General features: G+C 35.1%; 1 protein-coding gene across 1 annotated transcript in view; it reads right to left on the bottom strand.

Moving 5' to 3' along the window:
- The window catches only part of LOC148956495 (uncharacterized), a 111952-nt gene that overhangs the window by 10039 nt on the left and 75353 nt on the right, over positions 1 to 26560 (bottom strand). Inside the window, exons 4-5 of the mRNA XM_089091044.1 lie at positions 21784 to 22375; positions 12174 to 12309 (exon numbers count right to left, since the gene is read on the bottom strand). Coding sequence (XP_088947170.1) covers positions 12174 to 12309; positions 21784 to 22375 — 728 coding nt within the window. The remainder of the gene's footprint in view (positions 1 to 12173; positions 12310 to 21783; positions 22376 to 26560) is intronic.

Here is a 26560-nt window from a genome sequence, read left to right as displayed (position 1 = left end):
TTCTTTGGTGTAAGTATTGTCTCCTTAATTATTGATCTTTATTGAGATCAACTTGTTCCTGAAATGTTAACTGGGGTGCCTAAAACCCACGTAATTTTTTAAGCAGATCAGTATAAAAAAAACATTTATTTTTTCGAAACAAGATAGCCTCAATGTTCTTCCTAAAAATTTAATGTTATCATTATGGTCATTTTGGTTTAGTCTACTTACCCTGAAAAAAAAATGGGGCCTATTTTGAGCGTGAAGAATCAATAAAGTATTTTTTTTTAAATGGCTTTTGTCTCCATGGAAATCCTCTTGCCTTTATCTAAATGCTATATAAGTCTAAGCCAATGTATAGAAAAAAGTACTGGCTCACTTCAAGGTGCCAAATATAGATGCCATAAATCTTTAAAAAATGCGCCCTTTTAAGAGTTTAAAATGATTTTAGGCAAACCATCACCCTCCAAAGTCTCTTTTCGCTTCCCTCCCCCCAAGGACGTCCGATGAGAATTTTGAAGTAGCCATTTTTGCTCAAATAGTCAAAGGTCCAATAACCATGCCTCCGGGAATGACATGGCCCATAAAGGCCAGTAGTGGGGGTTCCAGTTTCCATGACAGCCCTATTCCTAGATTCCCATAAGAGCCCCTGATTACATGGGATCTCTGCTTTTTAAACGCATCCCTATCCCGCATTGAAAGCGACCAGCCGGTGTTTGTTAAGTCACAGGAAGAGACTAAGAGACGCAGGTATTAGTTAAGTCAATGTTTACATTTGGTTGCTACGTAATTAGAGTTGAGGGTAATGCAACCGTGCGTGACTTGATAGATTTATTTAGGGTGACGCAATCTTGCGTGACATGGTTGATTTACTGGGAATAATTTAATGACGGCGCACACGTAGGTGTTACGTAATCACAGTACACACGTGGGCGTTATGTAATAGCAGCGCACACATGGGCGTTACGTAATGACAACGCACACGTGGGATATTACACAATGTTTTTTTGTGATTTCAGAGCTCGTAGGGGATCCCCGGTTGTAACTGACGAGGATACACACGTGGGTTGTTACATAATACTTTTTGAGATTAATTTTTCTTTCAATGTATTTTTCACAAGGGCCATTACATTCTAATGATTTTTGTCTCCATTAGAACTCGAAAGGCCGTGGACCATCAATATATCTCTAATATTATGTTTCGGATAATACATTCTAGGAAATAACCTTTGCATGCTAGGAGAGCCCCCTTTTCGCGCATGAATGACGATTGTGTGTTTCCTACGGCTGCGATAATTGAAACGAAGAGGGGGAAAATTGATCACTAGAAATCACCTGCTCATTAAGTAATGCTTTTAGAGAGTATTACCAAATAATATCGCGGCTTGCTGCTAGCGTAATTCTTAGTAATAAAGTTGAGAGGGATTTTAAATACAAAATTTATTGATAAAAACACTATAAAATCATGAAATTACAAAAAAAGCACTTAAAAACCACCACAAATGGAAAAAAACAAAACATGAAAAAGACCTATATGGGATAAAAACGTTAGAAAGTCATTAAATCACAGAAAAAGCAGTTAAAAATCACACATTAAATCCATTGGTTCACATCTTCACAACTCAACCTTTTCATGATGCCCCCCCCCCGTAAAAAAACATACTACCATGGAATCACGCAGCTACGCCCTGCAATACACGTGGAATTCATCATAGCCCCTAAAACATTTTCAACCTTTTTAACATAAAAAATTAGCTTACCAATCTGAAATTAAACACTGTTTTTTTTTTGTTTGAACAACGGAACTTGGAATTCCATTGTTAGAATGGGATAGTCCAAGGCAATCTATGACACTTAGAATTTAAAACATTTCTTGAATAATCCTTCTCCTAATTTTCAATGGTCTTATGCAAATTTGCTTTGTTAGAAGTATTTTCTAAGAAGAATTTTCTATTTTGTAAAAACAATCTCTGATTTTTTTTAAAATGTATTTTGTTTTGTAAAATTTAGTTTCTGCTTTGTAAGAAGTGTTTTTTTGTTTTCTAACAAGTGTTTTGTGATTTCTTATGATTTGTAAGAATTATTTTTTGCTTTGTAAGAAGCATTTTTTTTTGTAACTAGTATTTTGTATTTTGTAAGAACAAGCTCTGATTCTTTAGGATGTATTTGTATTATGTAAGAACCGTTTGTGATTGTTTAGGGTTTATTTTCGTTTTGTAGGAATTATTTTTGTTTTGTATCAAGTATTTTGTAAGAATAATTTGTGATTTCTTAGGAAGTATTTTTGTTTTGTAAGAATTATTTTTTGCTTTGTAAGAAGAATTCTGTATTTTGGAATAAGAATTTTTTTGTAAGAACAAAAATCTTTGATTTTTCAATGTATTTGTGTTTTGTAGGAATTATTTAGGATGTATTTTTTTTTTTAAGAATTATTTTTTGTTTTGTAACAACTATTTTGTGATTCCTTAGGACGTATTTTTTGTTTTGTAAGAATTTTTTGTTTTATAAGAAGTATTTCGTATGATGTAAGAAGAATTTTGTATTTGGTAAGAACAATCTCTGGTTTTTAATATATTTTTGTTTTTTAGGAATTATTTAGGATGTATTTCTGTTTTGTAAGATTTCTTTTCATTTAGTAAGAATTATTTTTGCTTCGTAAGAAGAATTTGTGATATCTTAGGTCGTTAATTTGACTTGTAGGAATTATTTTTTGTTTTGTAACAAGTATTTTGTATTTTGTAAGAAGAATTTGGGATTTCTTAGGATGTATTTTGTTTTGTAAGAATTACTTTTGTTTTGTAATAAGTATTTTGTATTTTGTAATATGAATTTGTTATTTCTTAGGTTGTTCTCTGGAGTGTGTCATAGGGGGCGGTACATTGTGTCACGCTGGCCTTAATTGGCAGGTCTCATCAGAAAAGACATTATTGAGGGTTTTTCGTTAAGTTTAAACGATCGATTCTGGTGTAAACGGATATTTTGCCGGACAATTGCTGAAAATGCTTTAGGTTTGATAATGCACGCCAGAGGATGTGACATGCTGGCCATTGAGTACCATAGACTGAGAACTGGCACGAAACTTTCAAATATAAAAATAAAATGGCCAGTTTCCGGTGTTCACATATAGAACAGTGGTCATTTGTGGCTTATAATTTTTTTTTTTGGGGGGGGGGGCTTGAAAAACCCTTAAGGGTGATAGTTTGCACCAGAGGGGGCCATTTGCCAGTCATAGATTACACCGGAGCCAGCCTCATATAAAATAATGGAATTGGCGGAACTTGGAGTGGAATTGGTGGTATCGGAATTGTGGAATCGGGGAAGAACTGGGGAATCCGGAATTGACGCAACAGGAGCAGGATTAGGAGTTGGGGTTGTAGGGGCATAGATTAAGCTGGAGTCGGTTAAACCGGGGTAGAAGCCAGCAAAATCGGAAGTGGAACCATTGTAACCGCGGGTCAGAAGCGGGGGAAGTGGAATTGGTTGTCACCCTATGAAAAACAACATCTTGAAATGTCTTAGAAATAATGATGAGAGTGCCAAAGGGTGTCACATGCTAGCTATTGAGTATCATAACTGGCAATTGGCATGGAACATTGCAACATAAAAATGAAATGGCTAGTTACCGGTGTTCAAATAAAAAGTAGTCATTTTAGTTTATAAAGTTTTTTTTGTGGGGGGGGGCGCTTGAAAAGCCTTAAGCGTGATAATCTGCACCAGGGGTGTGCCATTTACCGGTCATAGATTACAGTCACATATAAAATCTTGGAATTGGCGGAACTTGCAGTGGAATTAAACGAATCGGAATTGTGGAATCGGGGGTAGAAGTGTGGAATCTGGAACTGACGTAACGAGAGCTGGATTTGGAGTTCAGGTTAGAGGGGAATAGATGGAGCTGGAGTCAGTTGAATCGGGGTGGAAGCCAGCAGAACTGGAGGTGGAACCATTGTAATGGCGGGTCAGAAGTAGAGAATTGGAATTGGTTATCACCCTATTAAAAAAATATATCTTGAAATGTCTTAGGAATGATTATTGGGTAGTAAATGGTGCCAGAGGGGGAGCAATAGTGTAGCACAGGTTGAGGGTTGACATGGTTTCTCATGGAGGGTTGGGTTGTGAAAACATGAACCAATAGACGTAACGCGTGATTTTTAATGAGAATATACCTGAAAAATGTCATAGAGATAATGAGGTGGTTGTAAAAGGTGCCAGAGGGGAAGTAATAGTGAGGCACTCTGGTGTGAATAGACCCTGGGTTGCAAAAACATGAGTAAATGGATTTAATGCGTGATTTTTAACAAGAAAATATCCCGAGAATATCTTAGGAATAACGAGGTGATGTCTCGGACCAATCATAGTGGGGCATAGGTTGGGAATTGTCGGAAAACAATAGCAATAAAATGTGAAAAATATACCCATTGGGGTATTCAAGCGTTAGATAAAGCTAAAATGATTTTAATGGGTGTTGCAGAGGAGGGAGGGGCATCGTACAGCCGATTTTCATAAAACCATTGGAAATTAGGAGAAGAATTGTTCAGGAAATGTTTTAAATTCTAAGTGGCATGAATTGCCTTGGACTATAACATGATAACAATGGAATGCCATGTCCCGCTTTTCAAATAAAAAAAAAAAAAACGATGTTTAATTTCAAATTCATAAGATTATTTTTTATAGTAAAAAGGTTGAAAATGTTCTAGGGGCGATGATGGATACCACGTGTATGGAAGGGGGTAGCTGCGTAATGCCTCAGTGGTGCGGGATGTTTTTTTGTGGGGGGGGGGGGGCATTGTGAAATGGGTTGGCTGCAAAAAGATGAACCAATGGATTTAATGTTTGATTTTTAATTGCTTTTTGTGCGATTTCATGATTTATACCTTTTTTATCCTTTATAGGCCTTTTCATGCTTGTTTTTTCCATTAGTGTTGTTTTTAAGTGCTTTTTCTTTGATTTCATGATTTTATATCATATATTATGGCATCTCATATATTATATTTTATATCAAATATTATATGTCAATTATCGCAGCCGTAAGAAACACACAATCGTCATTCTAGCAAGCCCGAAAAAGGGGGCTCTCTTTACGTGCAAGGGCTATTTCATAGATTGTATTAGCCGAACCATAATATTAAAAATACATTGCTAGCTCACTCGGTTAAGGCGGAGATTCATTAGATGGAAATGGCCTTTCGAGTTCTAATAGGGGGCAAAAATAATTAGAATATAATGTCCCCTGTGAAAAACGCATTTAAAGAAAAATTAATCTAAATAAGTATTATATAAGTAGTATCCTCCTTAGTTACAACCAGAGATCCGCTATGAGCTCTTAAAAAACAGGCCGGGTTAGAATGCGTCATCCATAAACATTGCCCATTATATAAGAACTAAAGAAACATTGAAAATCGTCTTGGAAAACATCTTGGAAAAAAAATGTCTTAATAAGATTCCTCTGCTTGGTGCCGTCATTACGTAACACCCATGTGTGTGCCGTGCTTAATTTACAAGATGGGGGTCCCCCACAGGTTCTGAAGAAACAGGTCCCGTTAGAATGCATCATCTGTAAACATTCCCCATTATGTAAGAACTAACGAAAAAACGCCTTGAAAAAAGGCCTTTAAAGAAAAATAAAAAAACACCTTGAACGTCTCGAAGGAAAAACAACGTCTTGAAAGAAAATGAAATCATAAAAGTATTATGTAACACCCCACAAGTGCGCTGTCATTACGTAACGCCCATGTGTGCGCTGCCATTACGTAACACCCACGAGTGCAATGTCATTAGGTAACAAACACGTGTGTGCCGTCATTAAGTTATTCCCAATAAATCTACCATGTCACCCAAGATTGCGTTACCCTAAATAAATCTACAATGTCATGCACGATTGCATTACCCTTACCTCTAATTACGTAGCAACCGAATGTAAACATTAACTTAATTAATAGCTGCGTCTCTTAGTCTCCCCCAGTGATTTAACTAACACCTGCTGAATGCTTGCATTACGGGATAGGGATGCGTTTAAAAAGTAGGGCTCCTATGAAATCCGGCACTCTCGTGGGAATCCAGGGATAGGACTCTCATGGAAAAGGGAAAACTCCTCGCGGTGCTAGGATATCAAAAAAATATATCTAAAAAACCGCAGGAACTTCTGAGGGGAATTGAAAATTTCAAGAAATACTGAAGGGGGTGGGGCAAGGGGACGTTGAATTACGACTTATAGGGAAAAAAGTGGAGCTAACTCCAAATATACTATGTTTATTCAGATTATCCCTATGTCCCATCTGCAATATCTAAGGAACAGAAATGGATGATTTAAATTGGGAAATGAAAGCTCTAGTGCCCTTTAAAGAGTTGAAAGCGGTTGAAGGTATATATGTGAAAAAGCCCCAACATTATCAATATTTTTAGATAGGTCAGATCTGCCCTTCGAGAGAATAAAGTTATATTGAAAATTATTGGCAATCAAGACCATAATTTCTTTGACAATCCGATCCTCCTACAGAGAGTTGTTTGACTGTATGATTTGGTACTTTGGTAGGCTAAATGTGCCAATTCTTAGCAGCGTATTGAAGCTATAAAAAAAACTATTTTGTAAAACGACACAAATTGAATTGAAGTTTAAAGACGAGGCAACCAAAATCTTGAGCGTAATTTGTACTCTAGTCTGTAGTAGTTTTTAGGAGGCTGTAACCCCCCTATTCAGAAAGAAAAAATCAAATAGGATAAATAACAGATGGGAAAACTGGATAGGGAAAAAATACGGTATTTATCCTGTGGTATCGCAGTGGGATTGATCTATGCATGGTAGTGCAGGATCTGGAGAATTTTAGTTGCAGAAATCCCCCTTGTGGCCTGGAATGTATTTATATGGCCTGGAACGAGATTATGTGCAAGACTCTCCACACATAATAATTCAAACAAGAAGAAGATGAATCACAAGAAATATAACATTTGATTTCCTATTTAGTATTATTTATAAACATAGTAATCATTGCAACTAAATCTTAGCCCCTCTTTTTTAAAAGAGTCAAATATGGCCCTAAGATGCATATTAGTTGAAAACGTTCTTTCCATTTTAAAAAAAAATGTTTTATTTTGTGTAATATAATAATCTAATTCGATCTATTTTGCAGTAACATGCCAAATTTTACAGTATCATGACAAATGAAATGCTGAAAATCCCGAAATATGGGAAAAGTTGGATTGTTCATTTAATTTTTTTAAGGATAAATTGAAACGCATATAATGAATTAATATGCAATACCTCACAGACCTGAAGAACATTGAAATAAAAGAGAAACCAAAATCTTGATAATTTCAATATGGACCCCGTGGAAATAAAACCACATCACAAAAAGTGCAGCATTGCCAAGTTAAACTAAAGTATTCCAAAAGAATGTTCAATTAAGGTTTATTTTAATGTACTGAGATGCAATTAAATTTTTGAAGGGAAAATGTGCTAATTCTTTAAAGAAATTAATTTAAACTAATTATTTCCACAAAAGAATTTTTTCAAAGAAAAGCATAGAACTACAGTAACCCAATGACGCGCAGAAATAAAGTCAAACAATATTAGCAGCATAAGAATACCATAAATCATCATCAATAAATGAATCAAACAATAACTTCTAAGGCCCATAACATAACTTGCACTTACTGGAAACAATCCTAAGTTTAACTATGTGTTTTTATATCTCATAACCTAATTTTTTTTTAAATCGCCATATTCAACAAGATTAGTAAAAACAAAACAAAAAACAAATGATTGCGCATTGACAGTTTTAATATTTAAGACCAGGAGCTCTACCGTCACCCGGACCCTAACACTCGGCACGCGGCAGGGTTGCATATATTTAATTCTCACTGTTGCTTGTCTTCTAACTCCAGATAACACGAACTTCTTCTAGATATCATTACGTCATCATGGGTGCGATACAGCCACCAGCCTTACGTCCACAAAAATACGAATTTTTCCTTAAAGTTGTGACCTATCTGGATAGTTTTTGAGGCCAGAAATGTAAGTATACCAGTTTTCAAAAAAAACAACTATGAAACTGATTTCGAGGAAAAATAAATACATACATACACAGTTATTGCTCGTTTAATTAATAAAAAGGATATATAATATTAATAAAAAGAGGTTTCATTAGGATTGTTAAATGCTTTCTCTCACACTGCATTATGTGTTCATCGCTCATTTTGAGGTGATAGCTGAGTTTTTAAGCTAAGCTGTCGTTTAACAAAAGGAAATGCCACGGACCGAGCAAAGCTCAAGCCCTGGCATTCGGTTTGCGACAGGCTTGTATAGATATGAATCTTTCTGTTTCCTGTCTTCTAACCGCAGACAATGTGAACTTCTTCTTGATGTCATGGCGTCACCATAGGTTCAATGCAACCACCCTGAGGCCAGAAATGTCAGTATGGAAGTTTTTAGAAGAAAAACTATGTGACCGATTTCGAGGATGACAATTACTGTATATACACAATTATTACATGTTTAGTTAGTAAAAAAGTTGTTTAATCTTAACAACAATAGGTTTCATTGGGAGTGTTCAATGCTGGTAGAAGAACATTTAAGCTACGTTGTCGTTTAACTTCAGAAGATTCTACGTACAACATACCGTTATTAAAAACATTTGTATGGAGATCGACCCCAAAAGACCCCAAAGTTTGCCCTTTTGATTTATGTATTGTCATCGCAAATGCTGGTCTAAGTCGAAATTAATGTCATTATACTTTACATCCAAGTCGTGTTTTATTGTAGTCGAGTTTTATTCGAGAATTGTGTAAATCTTTTCCATAATTTTCCTCTGTAAATATATTTGACTTAATTATGTTATTGCATAATTCAGTAACAATTAGGCGTTTTCCATTAAACAATGTTCTGAAATATTTAAGTTATGCATAAGTTTAACTATCGTATTTTCTTTATTTTTAAGATCATGGGATGGCAAACCTGCAGTCTCATTGAATTTGAGGAATCCTGGAGTGAATTCAATTGCTTCTTCCTATTTATCCTTCACAAAATTATAGCTCTTGCAAAATTTGTTTTCTCCTGGGAGACAATTGACAATTTTTGGATTTATTTTACCTACGTCTTTGTTGAGCAAAGCTAAAATATCGCGTTCCTTCATTCTAGTGTAATTTTGATTTGTATGATAATCTCTAAATACTTCTTCAATTAAATTATCACTAGAAATACCTTCAGGTAATTTGTTTTAATTGAAGTCATTTTTGGGAATGTTTCCATGTTCCCTATACAGGATGCATTTAGCCACTCCTTCCTTTTCGGGATCGACACACATATAATTTTATCAGCAAAAATATTTGAAACATTTTTAGTGATGACTTTTTTTTATTGACAAATCAAGTGTTCCACTGCTATTGCTTCGGAGTTGAATAGGTAAGCCCTGACGGAAATCACCTCCAGCAACTAGAATTGTCCCCTCAAATATCAAGTTTGAATTTGAAATAGACCACAACATCTGATCCATATTTTGTAAACCATACTTGGGTAACATAGGCGCTTCACCAAATAGGAAAACCTCCGCTTCAGCTAATTCTATAGCTCTGTTTGAACCCGATTCTATACTGGAAATCGAATCTGAGGAAGGCAAAACTTTCAAGCTAAATGTCTCATGTGTTGTTTATCCAAGAGGCAATAGAGTTGATGCATTCCCAGTAAACGCAATACATATTACTTTGCAATTTTTGCCACACGGAGTGTGATACAAGATATTATACATAAAGGTTTTACCGGTACCACCTGGCTCGCCTATGAAAAAACTTTTTTCCAACATAATTAGAATCGTTGGCAGCTTGTAAAACATTGGCCGCAATATCAACCTATTTTTCTTGCAGAAGCAGATACATACGTTTTCCATTAGCTGCTGATTCATTAGAATTTGAAAATTCCACGTTTTGATTGTATTAGTATGTCTCAATGTCGTCCATACCATACCTTTCCACCCAAAAACAAAAATTTTGACTTCCTATTGCCATCGTATTTAGTTTGTATGAAATTATACAATAAGCACGTTTGATTGCACTATCTTCATATCCATTATTTTGTGATGCATGCGAAACAAAATCCACTGCAAAATTATTTTTCAATCTTTCCCAAAGAGCTTTTGGATCTGCAGGATGTTCTAAAACAAGAACGAAGAGCATTCGCATTACAGAAGTTATTTTGGACAGTGCTGATTCTTCTAGGCCATCTATACACAGTTTATTATCGAATACGAGGCCATGAGCTAGGCATGCTTTTTTGTAACCGGCATAGCAAGTGTCATTCACGATAAGGATATCTTCAAAACATGTTGCATCCTTCACATGATAGAGAAGTACTAGCAATGGATGCACTGTTGATAAGGTATATAATTTACGTCGTCAATTCGACCAGTGACACGAAATCGACTCATTTGTAGTTCCAATGTACTCATTTCTTCATTCCATCTAAAGTTTCCAGGTATTCCACAATAATAGTAAAACTTCAGTTTTGTTTTTCAAAACTGGCAACATTCTTCCCACGTTGTTTTCCAACCATTTTACTTAACGTAAGACTATAATCACCCTTAAGAGTAAGAAAAAAACATGTTTCAGTACATAGAGGACTGTTTAACGGTCTATAATCCACACCATCTGACACAATAAAATGAGCTGCCCATTTGGGTGTTCTTGTCCCGGTGAAGCAGCAAGTTGATTTACATCATCCTCCACTTCTCACATATTCACATAATCGTTGGCATACTGGTTTGTGTCTCTCAATATTTCTTGCTAGAGATCCATTAATTTACGAGGGATTCCATAATTTAAAGGATGTGCAAGGCGCTCTTCAACAGATTCGTTAGGGTCTAAAAGGTAAATATAGCCATACGAAGGTGATTCAAAATCACCTTGAGTGGCTTGTGTTGGATATTTCAATGTGGAAAGATTGGGGGAAAAGGATCCGAAAGGATCCGATGGGGAAAAAAGTGCGTGGGGGGGGGGGGCTAGTTACCCTCAAGTAACTTTTGACTCCGAAAATGGGCACTGGGACTTTCAATTTCCAATCAAATGAGCCCCAGCCGAAGTTTCTACAACTCTTTTCATAGGAGGTGACTTGGCGAAAAGAAACCAAATTTGACCATACACTCCTTTCACCTGACCAATATAATAAGATGAATCTACTGGATATGTGGAGTAGGCCTATTTTTCTTGCCAATGTTTTCACGTTGATAAAGACGATTGATATTTAGTTATTTTAAAGAAGAAAAATTTGAAAGACATTTTGATGTACCATCACTTTCTTTAACCAATAAAGCATAGACAGTGTATCAACTTTCTATCAGCAAAAATCTGATTAAACTGGGCCTATAGTTCACATCACCAGCTTCAACAGAAAAACGTATCAATCTTCCACAAACCAAAACATTCATTTGACATGATAAGATAATCAGTCACTGATCTATTACAATTTGTAATTCAACTATTGCAACTCGATTCACCAATTAAACGGCCTGAGATCCCCCAAAAACAGAGTCAAAGAATTCAGTATTTTCAACAAGAGTTTTTTTTAACCTATCTCTTTACAAGCGAATTTCCTTTTCCAGTGGCTATCTTAATAAAATATACCTTGATATTTTTGTTCACTTGGAATATTATGTTCGCTGTACGGAATATTATGATTGTACATATGTGAATATTGTTGTGTGAAACATTATGATCATCCTAATATTAACTTTCATTTTTATACCTGTTACCCGATTTGTATTTGCTCAATTTCCTAAACTGTTTTATTCACACTCTTAGTGATATAATTGCTTTGCACTGGGCTCTTACGTGTTAAAACTTTTAACTAATATATTAAAACTGTTACTTCATAATATTTTTCACTAAAATATTCAACGATGACAATTCTAAATAAAAAATAAAACAAAATTTTTAAAATTGTTACTGTCACGATACCATTAGACTGCTTTAGTTTGTAGTTTATCGATGCTAAAATGACAATAACTATTTACGATGGAATTTTCTTTGTTTGACATCCAAAACAAAAATAGACGTGGACTGAGAAATACTATTGCATTGACGTCAATAAATTTTAGTATGAAACGAATAGCTCGCTTGGTTGAGAGTCTCAAGAAAATTTCCCTTATTAACAAAATGATAAACAAAACGTATTTTCGCTGGTCTACTTACTAAAATTTAAAAGATCTACTTACTATTGGTATTCAGGCTTTTAGCACTCCATAGATGGTGCTGAGGTATATCAAAAACTCTATGCTTTGAAAGAGCATCAAGTGATGATGTTGCTCGCATGTAATTGCTGCTAAGAGAGCTTGCGCCATGGGTCGCTGCCTAAACAGAAAAAAATAGGTATTAGCCAAAATATTATATTGCTTATTTGTGAGACATTATTAAATTGTAATATTCTAGTTGATTTGAACACTTTGTGTAAATAAGCATTTAATTCCATCCATTTGCTCACAAATTATTCATTGTTCAGTCAATCGGAACAAAGACATTGATAATGAACAAATAGTATAAAATAAGACCAGAAACGGAATTGATTTCAAATAAGAAAATTAAACTTAAGATAAACGCATATAAATGTACATAGGAAAATTGGTAGAGAGAGAATTATTTTATCATTTAAAAAGGTTGTCAGGTAACTAAACTTCCTTAAATTAATTACTAATGTTCGAATTAGCTCTCCCATTGTCAATATCTTTTCATATAACAACAAATAAAAACATTAAGCGATCCAAAAAGGATTATTTTACTCACGGTTCAAAAGTGGAGCCATCTACTATTACAAGATATTTCTGTTAGGGATTTTGGTTGAATTAATTAAAAAGAAAAAGTTCTTCTAACAGAAACAAAAAGCCAAGTTGAAAATTAAAACAAAAAACAATTATTGCTTCTCTGATTACGCGACATATACCTACAAAACTATTTGAAATAAAATGACTTGATGTTAACCAATATCTGTAGAATTCTAAAAACTAGCACATGATAGAAAACTGAGCTTGCTTGAGTTGTTTTAGATAATTAAGATTATTGAGAGACTTGTAAATTAGTCCTGAATTTTCTACAGGCTACTCATGGAATTTTCTGATCCTAAGAGAACAATACATTTTTTAAAGATCGGTTATGTGTTTTCAAATAAGAACCTTCCAAAAGAAAAACTTTGTTTTTTTTTAAATTCATTTTCACTTGTTTTTTTCTTAAGCTTACACAGTTAAGCTAACAAAAAAATCTTTGTTTAGTCTTGATAATGGTACTAAACATGTCAATATGTTTTATATTGGATTGGATATACTGTTTTGTCCTATGTGATTGGATGAATGAGTAAGTTCTCAATGTTCAAGTGCTCATTTATTTCAGTTACAAAATTAGGAAGACAGTTTTTTTTTTTAGCCAAATAATTACCTGTAATACATTATATAAAAGAAAAGTAAGTAAAAAAGAGACACACAAATGCTTTCAATGAAAAAAAAACGAATTTTCCTTGTTACTCAACTAAATTTCTCTTTTTAATTTAGTTTTTTACCTTTGCGATTTGGAAAGTGTAGGCAATAAACTTTTACTATAAAGATTAATCAAAATTATAGTTGTCATCCCTAAATTAGCGTCAAATAACAACATTTTTGGTAACAAGTTTTTTCAGAAGAGGTTTGGAAAATTCTGGTTACTACGGGTCGTGGATTTGCTGTTAGGCTACAGGCATCTCTGCAACATCACACAATGCCAAAAATTATAGTGATATATTGTTTTTAACTTACTATCATTACCGGTCTAATTGATACAATCAACGAAACATAGCAGCAAAACATGCGTAATCATGCGTTTTGAAACTCCCCTTCCTCATGCTCGAGGCTTTCGACCTTCAGGTTTTTTTTTTAATTAATAGTAGTAAGTTACAATGACAAAAAATCCTAATTTTCAAAAATGAGGGGGAGAGGGCTTGAAAACTTTGGTTTTAGGTGTTGGGCGATAAAATCTTGATTCACTATCTTAGAATTTCTACTATCTAATATTCTTACTCTTTTTGGATGAAAATTGACGTTTAGTGGGACAAAATGGCAGAAAATACCACCTTTCTGGGGCAAGACTTCTTTTATTAGTTGAAAAATGCATTGTATGGAGAGATTTACTTTCAAATTTGCCCTCTTTAATCTTTTTATAACCACTAATTCGATACAATAGCTGATCTCCTGATTCTCTTCCTTCGGCCGGAAGTACAATGCGTGGTAGGGGAAAATCATCCGACGCTTTCCATGTTTTTCCTCTAGATTTCTCTAGGCACGTAATTTGGAGCTGGGTCGACGCTGACTGAGCTTATAAAGTCACATCATTAACCCCGTTACAAACTAAATAATCAGCCACACCCTGACTCGAACCCCTGTCCTTACGGACACAGGATTTCAAGTCTGGTTTGCCAACGACTCGGAAATTACGGTTCAAACACCTGGGGGGAAACATAAAATACCCCTGGGGAAAAATAAGGGAGACATATCAGTGCTTCCCATGTAGAAAAATTACTTTTCCTTGTTGCGCTCGGTGGGGGGCTGTAATTCTGCTTTATTGGATTTTCCATCCATTGCCATTCCATTGGTAAACCTTTCGTTTCGACTTAACGCCATTTTTGAGATACTTCAGGCTCTTTTCTTGAAATGCTTATGAATTTTCTTTCACAATAAACTTTGAGCTGAACTTACTAGGAGTTTCAGAAACTCATATATCTGTTTTAGGAAACATAAAAATAGGATATAAAGAATTTATTTACTCAGGCAGGAAGGATGGGGTGCATAGGCGGGGAGTAAGGATCATGAGGAACAATGAAGCTGCTTAGTCTTGCTTGAGTTGGGAAGGTATCAATAATAGAACCACCATCTAAATCACCATGTAGTAGAGTGTAGGGTTAATCTACAGCTGAAATTTAGTAAGGGTGACTATCTTCCAGGAAGCTATTACGTTGGTAAACTACACGATGGGGATTTGAGAGAAATGTGACCCATTGACAATATTCACGACCAATTGTGCCAAACTGACGTTGATCGTTTTATGTTGCAAATTAGCATGACTGTACGTGAGACAGCGGAGCTCATCCTTGGCCTTAAATCAGCAGGAGAAAAGCCATGAATAACCCGAGAGATTACTGACATGTGCAATCAGAAATGAACTTTCCAAAACAGGAATTATCGAGAAAGCAAGGATAGATTCAAATAATTCAACCACCAATTTAGAAGAAAACTCACCAGACAATTAAAGACGTGATGACCGAAATATGTCAACTGTGCGAAGGTGACTTCCAAAAGGATGACTCACATCTCATGTTAAAACGTGCTAAAGAGCTAACAAATCATAAGGATACGAAGTGCCTGAATCTCTTGGTTAAGAATAGACAAAATTCCCAGCACACCGAGATCAGAAACCTTCTCCACCACTCCTAAGCTCAGAGACAGAAGCTGGCCTAACTTGCCTTAAGTCCAATAAAGCACCCGGAACAGAAAGCAGAAAAGCAGAATTGCTCAAAGTAGAATTAAATTTCGTCATCGGTTTTTCCCATAGAATAGTAACAACTATGGAGGAAACAAAATGGTACCCCTAGTCTTGATCGATACCTGTCATACTCCCCTTGCACAAGAAGTAATCCAAAAGTAAATGTGATAAACTACTAAAATATTCACAAAAGAAAAATTAATAAATAAGACAAACATGTGGTGCCATAGTATTAAGCTGGATATTTGTCATCAAACAAATGGATTGGTGATTGGAACTTGGGAAAAGAGAATACAAACTGTTCATCGACTTCAAGCAGGCCTTCGACATGATCTCGTGAGATGCTCTGTGGCTTATTTTCACTGGGTTCAGAATTCCCCCTGATACTATTAACATTATAATAAGTAGGTACAAGAAGGCGAGAAGCACAGTGCACACTAGTGAAGGAGTTACCGAAGAGTTTTTTTTCCTCTGCAAATTTTTACAAATAATGCCACCTTTCACCTACTCTGTTCTGTCTATTCCTAGGTGCTTGCTGCCCCTCAGCTCTAATGACATGGGGGAAGTCTTGGGAGGATACGTCTTTGACCTCCTCACTTATGCTGATGCATCAATCGTCTGAATGGAAAAATAGAGGAGCTCCAAGTGAACATAAACACTATCGACAACGCAGAGAGATCCTTTGGAATAAAGATAAATGCTAGCAAGATCAAAATAATCAAAGTGGCATGTCACTCAGAGACAGGTCTACCTTAAATTAAAGTCAATATTCAGCGCGATAAAATCAAGTAGATCGATCAGTTCATTTACCAGGGAAGAGTACTGACATCTTTAAATGACTCTTCAAAGGACATCAAACGACACCTGGCTTTCATCTCCATATGCTTGAAGTCACGACCCTCTATTCATAAATATGGAAATGATCGGCTCCTTTTCTCTCTAGGCTATTCTCAAACCATCTTCCAGATCATCAAATTCCAAAGGCTTCGATGGTTAAGACACATCCAGCGTATATCCCCAGTCCAACCGCCCAAAATAGCCTTTGAAGGACTAATAAATACCACTCGCCCAAGAGAACCAATTTCCAACCACTCCTTCCAAATGCTACTGAGGACTACGACAAGTAGGGAGGCCAAAAAAATAAACATAAATTATGATACCATCAGAGGAGAGTCCCCGATTCAGTCATCCCGGGTCGCTGGGAGATAAGTAAATAAGTAAGTAATGCAGCTTCTTATTTAAACCAAAACCATACACAGGTTTTCAATTAGTGTAATAGGAGCAACAAATACACTTTTCACCTCTTCAACCATAATCCACTCCCATCACAATCCTCGCCCAGCGAAAGAATGAAGAAACGTTGCACCTTGTTTGGACGGAACAAAGTGTCGTCTGTCTGCCTTTCCGATTCCTCAGAGGTTTTATTGATAGCATTCCTTTGGCAACCCCTGAGTTTATTCTTTAATACCTTCAATAATTTTCTTACTTCCTTTTTATTTTGATCAGATTTATCACTCGAAAACTTTTAATACAAAATTCTTGCCCTAAAGGTTTATTCGCTCCAAAATGTCATCTTTTGAATACCTGCATACCACTGAATGGTGATCTTTACTTTAAAATCAAAAATAGAACTCACACACTCATTGGCGTCCTTTTATAAATCCTCCTGTGCAAGAACGCTAGGTGCAAATCTTTGTTCTAAGAGCATGTCTCTTCCCTTAAAATAAAACATGAAGCAGCTCTACTTGGAAAGTCTTCCAAAGGGAGTTTATTCCTGAAAACCCTACTGTTGATCCCTTTAAAAGGAAGTTCAAGTGACACAGTTCTAGGAAGGAAACCTTAGCCAATGTTTGACAAGTGGCATATGACTTCCTCGGTTTCTCTTTGTCAGGTGCCATGAAAATTGTCATTATCAGAAAAGATAAAAGACAAATTTTTGAAGTATCCGAAGCATGATTTTATAGTTACTGCTAATAACAACAAGAAGTACAGCTAAACCATTAACAATAAGTAACACTGACCAATGAGACATACGAAATCTGAAACTGTGGAAACAATATATGCCTCGAAAGTATATACTTTTATTCTGATACCAAATATCTAGAATTAAGATTTTTTAAGGTACTCATTAAAATTTGTGAGTATAATGCGCTGTGTGTAAATTTAGAAAATGAACAAAACAGCATAAGAAATGGTGCGGTCCTGATGAAAATGTACTTCGTCCAAATTCAGCTTGTATAAAAACAGTAGAACAAGGCTTAGGTCTTCTATATACAACATATTTCTTTTCCATTGATATTAAGGGGCGCGGCCGTATTTTCGTAAGAAGTCCTTCAAACCCAGCTGGAAAGGAAATTGACATTTCCCTTAGATAATGTTTAATTGTTATAATATATTTCTATTAGGAGTTTAGAATATAGGATGAGGAGGATTTTGTTTTGGAATTATTTTCAGAGTGAAAATGGTAAGATGACTTATTGTTAAACTGGGGGGAGGTGGCTGAGGTGCTGTTATATAGCTGAAAACAGAGATTATCTAATGCCCTTGTTCTTTGGAAAAATCCTATAGGCATAACTTATTTATTTATTTCTTCGGCTTTTCATCTCTTGACAAAATTGTTTGCTCTTTTTCCACTGTCATGGAGTTTTTGAATTCGAAGGATCCAACTTTAGATCAATGCAGAAATCTAACTTTGTCTATTCAACGGATTTATTTAATAAACTTAAAGTGGGTAACTTGCAAACACAAACGGATCTGATCAAAAGGAAGTCTTTAGTTAAGCATTTCTTGTCACAATGATGCAAAAATTGGACGGAAATTTTTTTATAGTTTCCAAATTTGTGCCACACAAACTGTCCAGAAGATGAAGTTTTAATTTTCATTCCACGTCTTTTATTCAGATTTTGAAACAGGTTTGGAATTTTTTTCAAATATGGTAATAAAACAATGGATGTAATTAGGCCATATGGGCATGTTAAAGAAAGGGGTGTCATATAACAAGAAGAACTGATTGGAATAAGTGCTAAAGAGCAATTTGACTTTCAGTTTTACCGAGAAATTTGGCTGTGATAATTAAAAGAGTGACGTTTTTTTTAACTTTTTAGGGAAGCCAAAAAAACAGAAAAAAGTTTGTCGGATGTGGTCGCTCTGGAGGATGCGACTAATGGAGATAAAGGGAAAGTATACTAAACTAACTGTTTATGTTCTTTTCATTGGTATTAACTAAATTTAAACTTTCCAAGCGAATTCAAAGTTATTCTGTTTTATGGCAAAGGACAAAGGAGGCAATTCTGGCGTTGCAAATCAACGTTAATGTATGGTATACTTTAAAACATATATAAAATAATACCAGGGGCAAATCTCCAGTTTTTTTACTGGGGGGGGGGGGGCTACAGGGGTTCATATCCAGATAGTCAAGGGGCACAGGCTGTATAATATCCCCCCGATTATTGGGGGCAACTGCCCCCTTCCCCCTCCCCAAACAACACCCCAAATAAGACGTCCCTATCGTCAAGAGTAAATAATATATTATGTTAACTATCTTTAAAAAGAGATCGGCTATTCAGATTTTTAAATTTATTATTCAGTGTGGCATACTTGCTGTAAAAGGGATTTGAAATCTAATTTAATTTTAAATTTCTTATAACTCACTGAGGGGAACCTGTATGTTCCAAAATAAGTTGAAATAAAAGCGAAAGAGCGAAAAAGGGATGGGCAAGAATATTTGAATCATAAGAGTAATTCACTGGAGACTGAATATCATGTTGTCAAAGTGATAACTGCAAATCTTTAAGTTCACTAATGCTCAATTTATTACGAATCAGAAGAAAGTTTCTGTTTCAGAAAGACTTTGAAGTCTTGTAGGATGAGGAAGGAAAGTACAAAAATTTTTTGTGTCTTATTTCGTTTTATCTGGAGAGGTTTAAAATGAATATAGGATGTATTTAAGTAAATTATAAGACAATATTTGAGGCATGATTCTTTGAATGAATGATAAAGAATTTGTATAATTGGGAAAGGAAAAATATTTTATTTGATGCAAACAACCTAAATTTTGGACTAGTTTATCCACATAAGATCAGAATAACTACGGAAAGATAAAAACTCATTAAGAATAAATTTTAACAATTCCTTGCTGATATCTCCCAAAAACCATAAGTTTTGTCTTAGACAAATTTGGTACCAAGCAATTACAGGGAAATGACTAAAACACCGAAATAATTTTAGTCCCTAAATTCTCAACAAAAAATGGAGGGGTTTTAGCTTCAACAGATATCACTGTGTTATCAGTACCTTTATGTAGTGAATCACTAATATTATGCAAAAAGGATGCTATTGTTTATTCATTCAAACGATTTGATCAAATTCTCAACTGGGTTTTGGTCAAAAGAATTCTTTTATCCAAATAAGTAAAAAATTCTTTTTGGTAGAAAGATTTCTAAAATCTTTGACAACGGAAAAAGTATTGCAATGGGCATGAAATTATTAACATTAGTTTTAACATCTGTTTTATATACCAGGAAAATTAGGGCATTTTCCTTCTACCATTTGTTTTAGTGAACCCTAAACGCAAATTTAAAATTTGAACGAAAGGTCGGCTATATGAATTAAAAATGCATGGTTTTTAAAAGCTTGGTTGAAAGTGCATCTACACTTAGTGAAATGTCTTGAAATGTTGTGAATTTGTCAATTTTTTTGCAATTCTTTAAAATTAACCGGGGCCAAAACACACCTGTATCCTCTGATGGAGGAAAACGGCCTTATATGAATGGGATGGAGATGAAAAAAAAAATCAAGAGTATCATCAGAACCAATGCGAGCAAAACAAATACTGGAAGATTCCGTATCAGCTTCTTGTCCTTTCAAGTCAAGACCATTTTCATTTATTAATAGTTTTACGTAAATTTCTTTAAATTTATTTTTAACATTTGGTATAATTAAATCCCATATTTTTTAGGTTAATTCGCATTCCTAAAAGAATTTTCAAAATCTTTTTTTTACTCATTCTTAGATTTTCCACTAACCATTTTTTATAATTTCTAAATCGTTTAATATTTTCATTTGATGGCTATTTTACGGTTAGTTCGTTTAGAAGATTTTTTTCATTAGTTGATCTCAGTTGTATTTCAGATATCCCTTTATTTGTAAAAATTTCTTATAATGCAATTTTTCATCAGGACAATGATGATATAATCGTTGATTTGATAATAGTTACAAAGTATATAGTGATTTACTTGGATCTCTCACTTCAAATACTTTATTCCCCAAAGCTACTATTAAATTATGCATATTTTTAGTTGACATACTTCTCTTTGTTGTAATAATTTCACTATGTAAAGTCTTTTGAATCTTATAATTAGACATAATTATACAATGGTTTCAAGATTCATGTATGATCCCAGAAGTGGCCGCACAAGTTTAAGGAAAAATCATTGTCAGTGGATGAAGTAGACGAATCAGCTACACGGGATAAGACATACCGGATACGAATTACAAGAAGAAGATCCCCCTAAAAACTGTAATGCATAATTATTAATTCCTTGGTCGTCTGAGGTCAAACACCTCATTATATATATATATATATATTAAAGTCACCTAGGACTATGAATGGAATCCGAAGGTCAGACATGTCCACTAACATGTTTGTCAATCTGCTTATAAAATTTACCTTACTAGAAGAAAAAGGACGGTACATCAATACTGTCAAAAGTTTTTTATTATTAGAATAAAAACAGTCCAATATACAAGATTTAAAATTAATTTCAAAATTAAACTTTAAAAAATAATCTCTGCCGTGCACTGGAAAAGAGTTTTTAACTGGAATAGCGTAACCATGATGTTTTCACCGGGCTCTATTTATATGAAAAAATGGTATTCTTTTACATCTATATTATTTACAGAATTTTGATACAAGAAAGCTTTAAAAGGGCTTAAAATATTAGTACTCGAATCATCCCCGGCAATTTGAGAGAGATATTCTTCTAAAGAAAATTTTTTATTAGCTATAATATAACAAAATACATATTTATTCGGTGGAATTAAAATAATGTGAAATATCCTTAATATCATGAGCTTACTTTACAAAACATGTTTTTGGGAAAAGATTTTAAAGTGATTGATTAAAACCCCCTAGGAAAAAGAAAAATCAAGTTGGCGTTACCCTAATTAATTAAAAAGAAATAAAGCTATTAAAGTCCGAAAAAAAGTCCATTGATAAAACAACTAAATATCTTTATATACCCTTATATTAAAATTAAGATCATTTCCTTTTCTCTTACTGTTCTTGTTTTTGGTGAAATGAAATTTCAAATTCTCACACAGACTTACCTGGCTCGCAACATTCAGAAGAGCTGACACTATACTTCTTCTTCCAGCACTAGATGGCGATAGTCTTGGGTACAAACAGCTGGATTCCGTCTTTGGTTCCACATTTAACTTCCCCTCCTCTATCTTTTTCCCTCTAAATTGAAAGCCTTTTCTAATATCACTTGAGATCGTTGAAGAGCTTTTCATGGAGTTTAAAGATGTCCCAACATCTACAATGACACTTGAAGATCCTCTATAAACACTTGACTGGGAGCTATTTTTCTCATGCACTTCTTTAATAGGATTACAAGATTTCTCATTCTTTTGCTGATTTCGCAAAGATAGTAGCAGAATTGTGTCATCTAAAGATATAGAACCTCGCTGCATACTGCTGCGGCGCCTTTCTCTTGCGCTTAATTGAGAGCTTCCATTGGTCCATCCAGGTGGAGGGCTAGCAGGAAGAGATTCGTCAGACTCGGGAATTGGAGACGGCATCGAAGGAGTTGGTAAAGAAAATCCGTTCATTGCGGAAATATCAAGTGAGAAAGATTCTTTCGTCTTATAAACTGTTGGAAATATGCTTCCTTCTTCTACTTCTTCATCTTTTTGTTTGCTGAAAGAAAGAAAACATCAATATACAGAACTCAGCAATACATATAAGAAGCATACTTGGTTAAGCAATAGTATATAAAATACTTTTCTTATTCATTTTTTTAAAGAAGAAACTATTTTTAGCCACGGCAAGAGTGAAGCCTTAGAATCATGCTTGACAAACGATGCAGCGACGATTAGGCAGTTTCCTTGTTTATTTACATACTCGTGTTCTAATTGCTAGTTTTTATATTGGAAATAATCATTATTATTGAGCGGAAAATTAATCTTCTCATTTAATCTACTTCTCTTACATATTTCTAGGTTGCTTATAAGCTTTGTCCGAATTAAAGATAGGATTGCTGAATTTAGGAAAGTTTTATAGAGAGATGAGCAAAAGTTTTCGAAAATGTACAATACCATTTTAAAGTTTTAGGAAACGAAACAGGAAAGAATGAAAAAAAGTTCTACGATCAGAAGGGGAAAGAAGATTTCTATCGCTACTGGTGCATTATATGCTACACACCGCTATATACTGTATCAAGGAAACTAGTCAAACGGGAGAGAAACATACCCGGTACGGCTATTTGCTATCTAAATTGATTGCATAGCGGGGTTTCTGATTGAGTTTACAATATTTAAACGATTGTCTTTGGGGTTTAGGGGGGGAGGTACCTATGTTAGGCTAGGTTACGTATTTAATATATGCTATGCTATACCCCCACCCCATAATGTGCAAATATACAGTCCACATTTGTTTCTAAACTATTATATATTCATCCTATTTTATTAAATTTCATTGACATTAACCAAACTTGACTTCTTTCGTTTGATACAGTATATAGCGGTATGTAGCATATAATGCACCAGAATCTTTCTTTAATTAACAGAAGTTAGAGATAACACTAAAAGGATTGAAAAAAATAATGCCTCAGTTTTTATAACGTGGTAAATAACTTTTGAACTATGGCAGTTGCGAAGTTTCAGATCAATTACTGCTTGCGATGGCACTGTGGATTGATCTTAGCTTGCCAATACAGGGTAAGGTTTCATTCCAGTTAGATCACGGCTGATGCATGGGCCTTTTAAACATTCCGTGGTAACGAACAGTAACAGAAGGGCAACCTGGGATAATAGTAAACTAAAACTCTAAAGAAACTCTTATTTTATTGCAAAATATGCATCAAAAGAAGTAGTTTTGTTTGCTGATTCCAGTTTAAAGTAGCCCATTGTAAGCTATAAACCTTAAAACACTGTCTTGATTTTCAAAAAATGGTGAAAACACCTCCAAGAGCGCAACTGATCTTGATGAAAATTAGATAGTCAACTTAAGCACATCAGTGAAACCTGTTATAGATGTTCAAGCTCCCATCTACAAAAATAGAATTTTGATTTTTTTTTTCAGGAAGGAAGATTTTGGGTGTGTATTTGTTTGTTTTTCGTTTTTTTTTTCCATAGCGTGGTGTTATCGAATCGATAGCCCAAGAAATTTGGAAGACTCATTTGAACAGAAATTAAAAGTTCTAGTGCCGTTTTCAAGCAGCCAAAATGTTTGTGGTACAGCAACATTGCATTTTATGTCAATTTGTGGTAAAAACTAAATCTTTGCCCCAAAGAGGGCCAAGTGGAAATTGATTGAAAATTATGAGATAGGCAATCGATTTAAATTTACGAAAATACCATGTTACATGAGCTTACCAGTTTCAGGGGCAGAGGTACCGCGCGGCGGTATATTCGTTCCAAAATATTTACACACTTCATACAAAATAATTGGTTAATACACACATTTCTTTTGAAATATTATTTAAATAAGTAGATTGTCATGATCAGAGGCAACGCTATAGCGTTGCCTATAGTAAAGGCCATACGGCTCCAATGTTTTATTATTATTATTATTTTTTTTCCCAGAGGCACTTCATATGGAAGGGGTCGTCGTAGAAACTTCAAAGGGGGCTCATTCGATTGGAAATCGAGAGTTCTAGTGCCCTTTTTAATAGTCGAAAATAATTGGAGGGAAACTAGCCCCCCCTCCCACGCCCATTATTCCCCCAAACACATCCAGCCATTTTGTTCAGCCATTTTGAGATAGCCATTTTGTTCAGCGTAGTTGATTTCCAGATAGAAAATATATTTTTGAGGAGGACGCTCCCCCACAGCCCTCAGGGCAAGGGTTTTAAGTTATGCCCTGGGGGCATATAAGGTATTTAAAGAAGGCGTTGTCGTAAAAACTTCAAAACATGTTCGTTCGATAGGAAATTCAAAGGGCTTGCGCCCTTTTTAACAGTCGATCGTATGTAGTTTGCATCTAGCCCCCCCCCACGCCCATCATTCCGTCCAACAAATTGACAGAAACTGGGGATAATGCTCTTTTGTTCAGTGTAGTTGATTTCCAGATATATAATATATTTTTGAGGAGAATAATATCCCAAAACCCTCAGGGCAAGGGAGTGATGTTAGGCCCTGGGGCGATGTAATGTCTTTATAGAAAACTTTTTCATAGCAACTCAAAACAAGTTCAATCGCTTTGAAATTCAAAGTGATATTGCCCTTTTTAATAGTCGAAAGTGATTGAAGGGCAAATAGCCCCCCCCCCTCAACGCCCCTTATTTCCCCAAACACATCCAATTAAAATTTTGAGATAGCCATTTTGTTCAGCGTAGTTGATTTCCAGATAGAAAATATGTTTTTGAGGAGGAAACTCCCCCGCAACCCATAGGGCAAGGGTTTTTAGTTATGCCCTGGGGGCATATAAGGTTTTTGTAGAAGGCGTTGTCGTAGAAACTTCAAAAAAGGCTCATGCGATTGGAAATTCAAAGGGCTAATGCCCCTTTTAATACTCGAAAGTGATTGGAGGGCAATTAGCCCCCCCCCCACGCCCATCATTCCCCCAAACACCTCCAATCAAAATTTTTAGATATCCATTTGGTTCGGCGTAGTGGATTTTCTGATAGAAAATATGTCTTTGAGGAGGACACTCCCCCACAACCCTCAAAGCAAGGGTTTTAAGTTATACCCTGGGGGCATATAAGGTTCTTATAGAAGGCAGTGTCGTAGAAACTTCAAAAAGGGCTGACTCGATTGAAAATTCAAAGGGATAGTGCCCTTTTTAATAGTCGAAAGTGATTTAAGGGCAACTAACCTCCCTGTCACGCCCACCTTTTCCCCAAACACATCGAATCAAAATTTTGAGATGGCCATTTTATTAATTGTAGTTTTAAGTTCTGGAAATTTGGTCTTTGAGCATGACAACTCCCCCCAGCCTTCAGGGCAAGGGTTGTAATTTAAGGATTCTCCAAATCCTTCATATAATTTCTTATGGAAGGGATGCTCGTATAAACTTTAGAGAGGGCTCATTTGATTGGAAATTGAAAGTTCTTGTTCACTTTTTAAGAGTCAGATGAAATTGGTGGGCAAATAGCCCCCCACCTCCTCCACGCCCCAAATGCATCAGATAAAAATATTGAGATAGACATTTTGTTAAAATAGTTCAAAGTTCTGATAACAAAAAACTCCGGTGTCGACACAGCCCACCAGGGCCCAGGGGTAGGCGTTGTAAGTTATGCCCTGGGGGCATATAAACAATCAAACAATCATTAAATAAACAATCAATGCAAACAAACATACAATAGATATTAATGTAAATTAATCAATAAGTTTAGTGCTGATATTAATGTAAATTAATAAATATATTTTTGCTTGGTGGAATTTAGCGCGGGGGAATTATCAGCAGGAACAGAAAATGTTCTCTGAGGGGGAAGGAATTTCCCAGGGGTGTTTTTTCCAAATGTGAATTATTCAGGGAGGGGACGACTAAACCCATTCGATAATATTCTGAATTTTACATCTGAAAGTAACAGGAATAAAGAATCAACGGAAATGTCAGAGATAGCACTTCAGGTTACTTTAGACGATTTTATTCGTGTCTTTTGAAAAAAGAAATTTTCAAAAGACAGATTATTTTCAGTTGTATTACTTTCTCTGTTGCTGCTCAATTATACATGTGAGGGGAGAGACTTCCCCCCACCACTGTCTACGCTAAGGTTTCAGTTTTTATCTCAAAGCTTAAAAATGAACGCAATGTGATAAAAGTATAACTCAAAATAATATATATAGAATAATATATGCACATAACACGGAACAATTAATCAAAATTGTATATGAGTTGAGGCTCACCCAAATGATGGTCCAGGGGGCTCACCATTCCACA

This window comes from Artemia sp. Qi Xiang Cuo, chromosome 1 (genome assembly GCF_049724085.1).
Source record: "Artemia sp. Qi Xiang Cuo chromosome 1, ASM4972408v1, whole genome shotgun sequence".
Classification (NCBI taxonomy): Eukaryota; Metazoa; Arthropoda; class Branchiopoda; order Anostraca; family Artemiidae; genus Artemia; species Artemia sp. Qi Xiang Cuo.
This window is presented reverse-complemented; position numbering and strand designations above follow the sequence as displayed.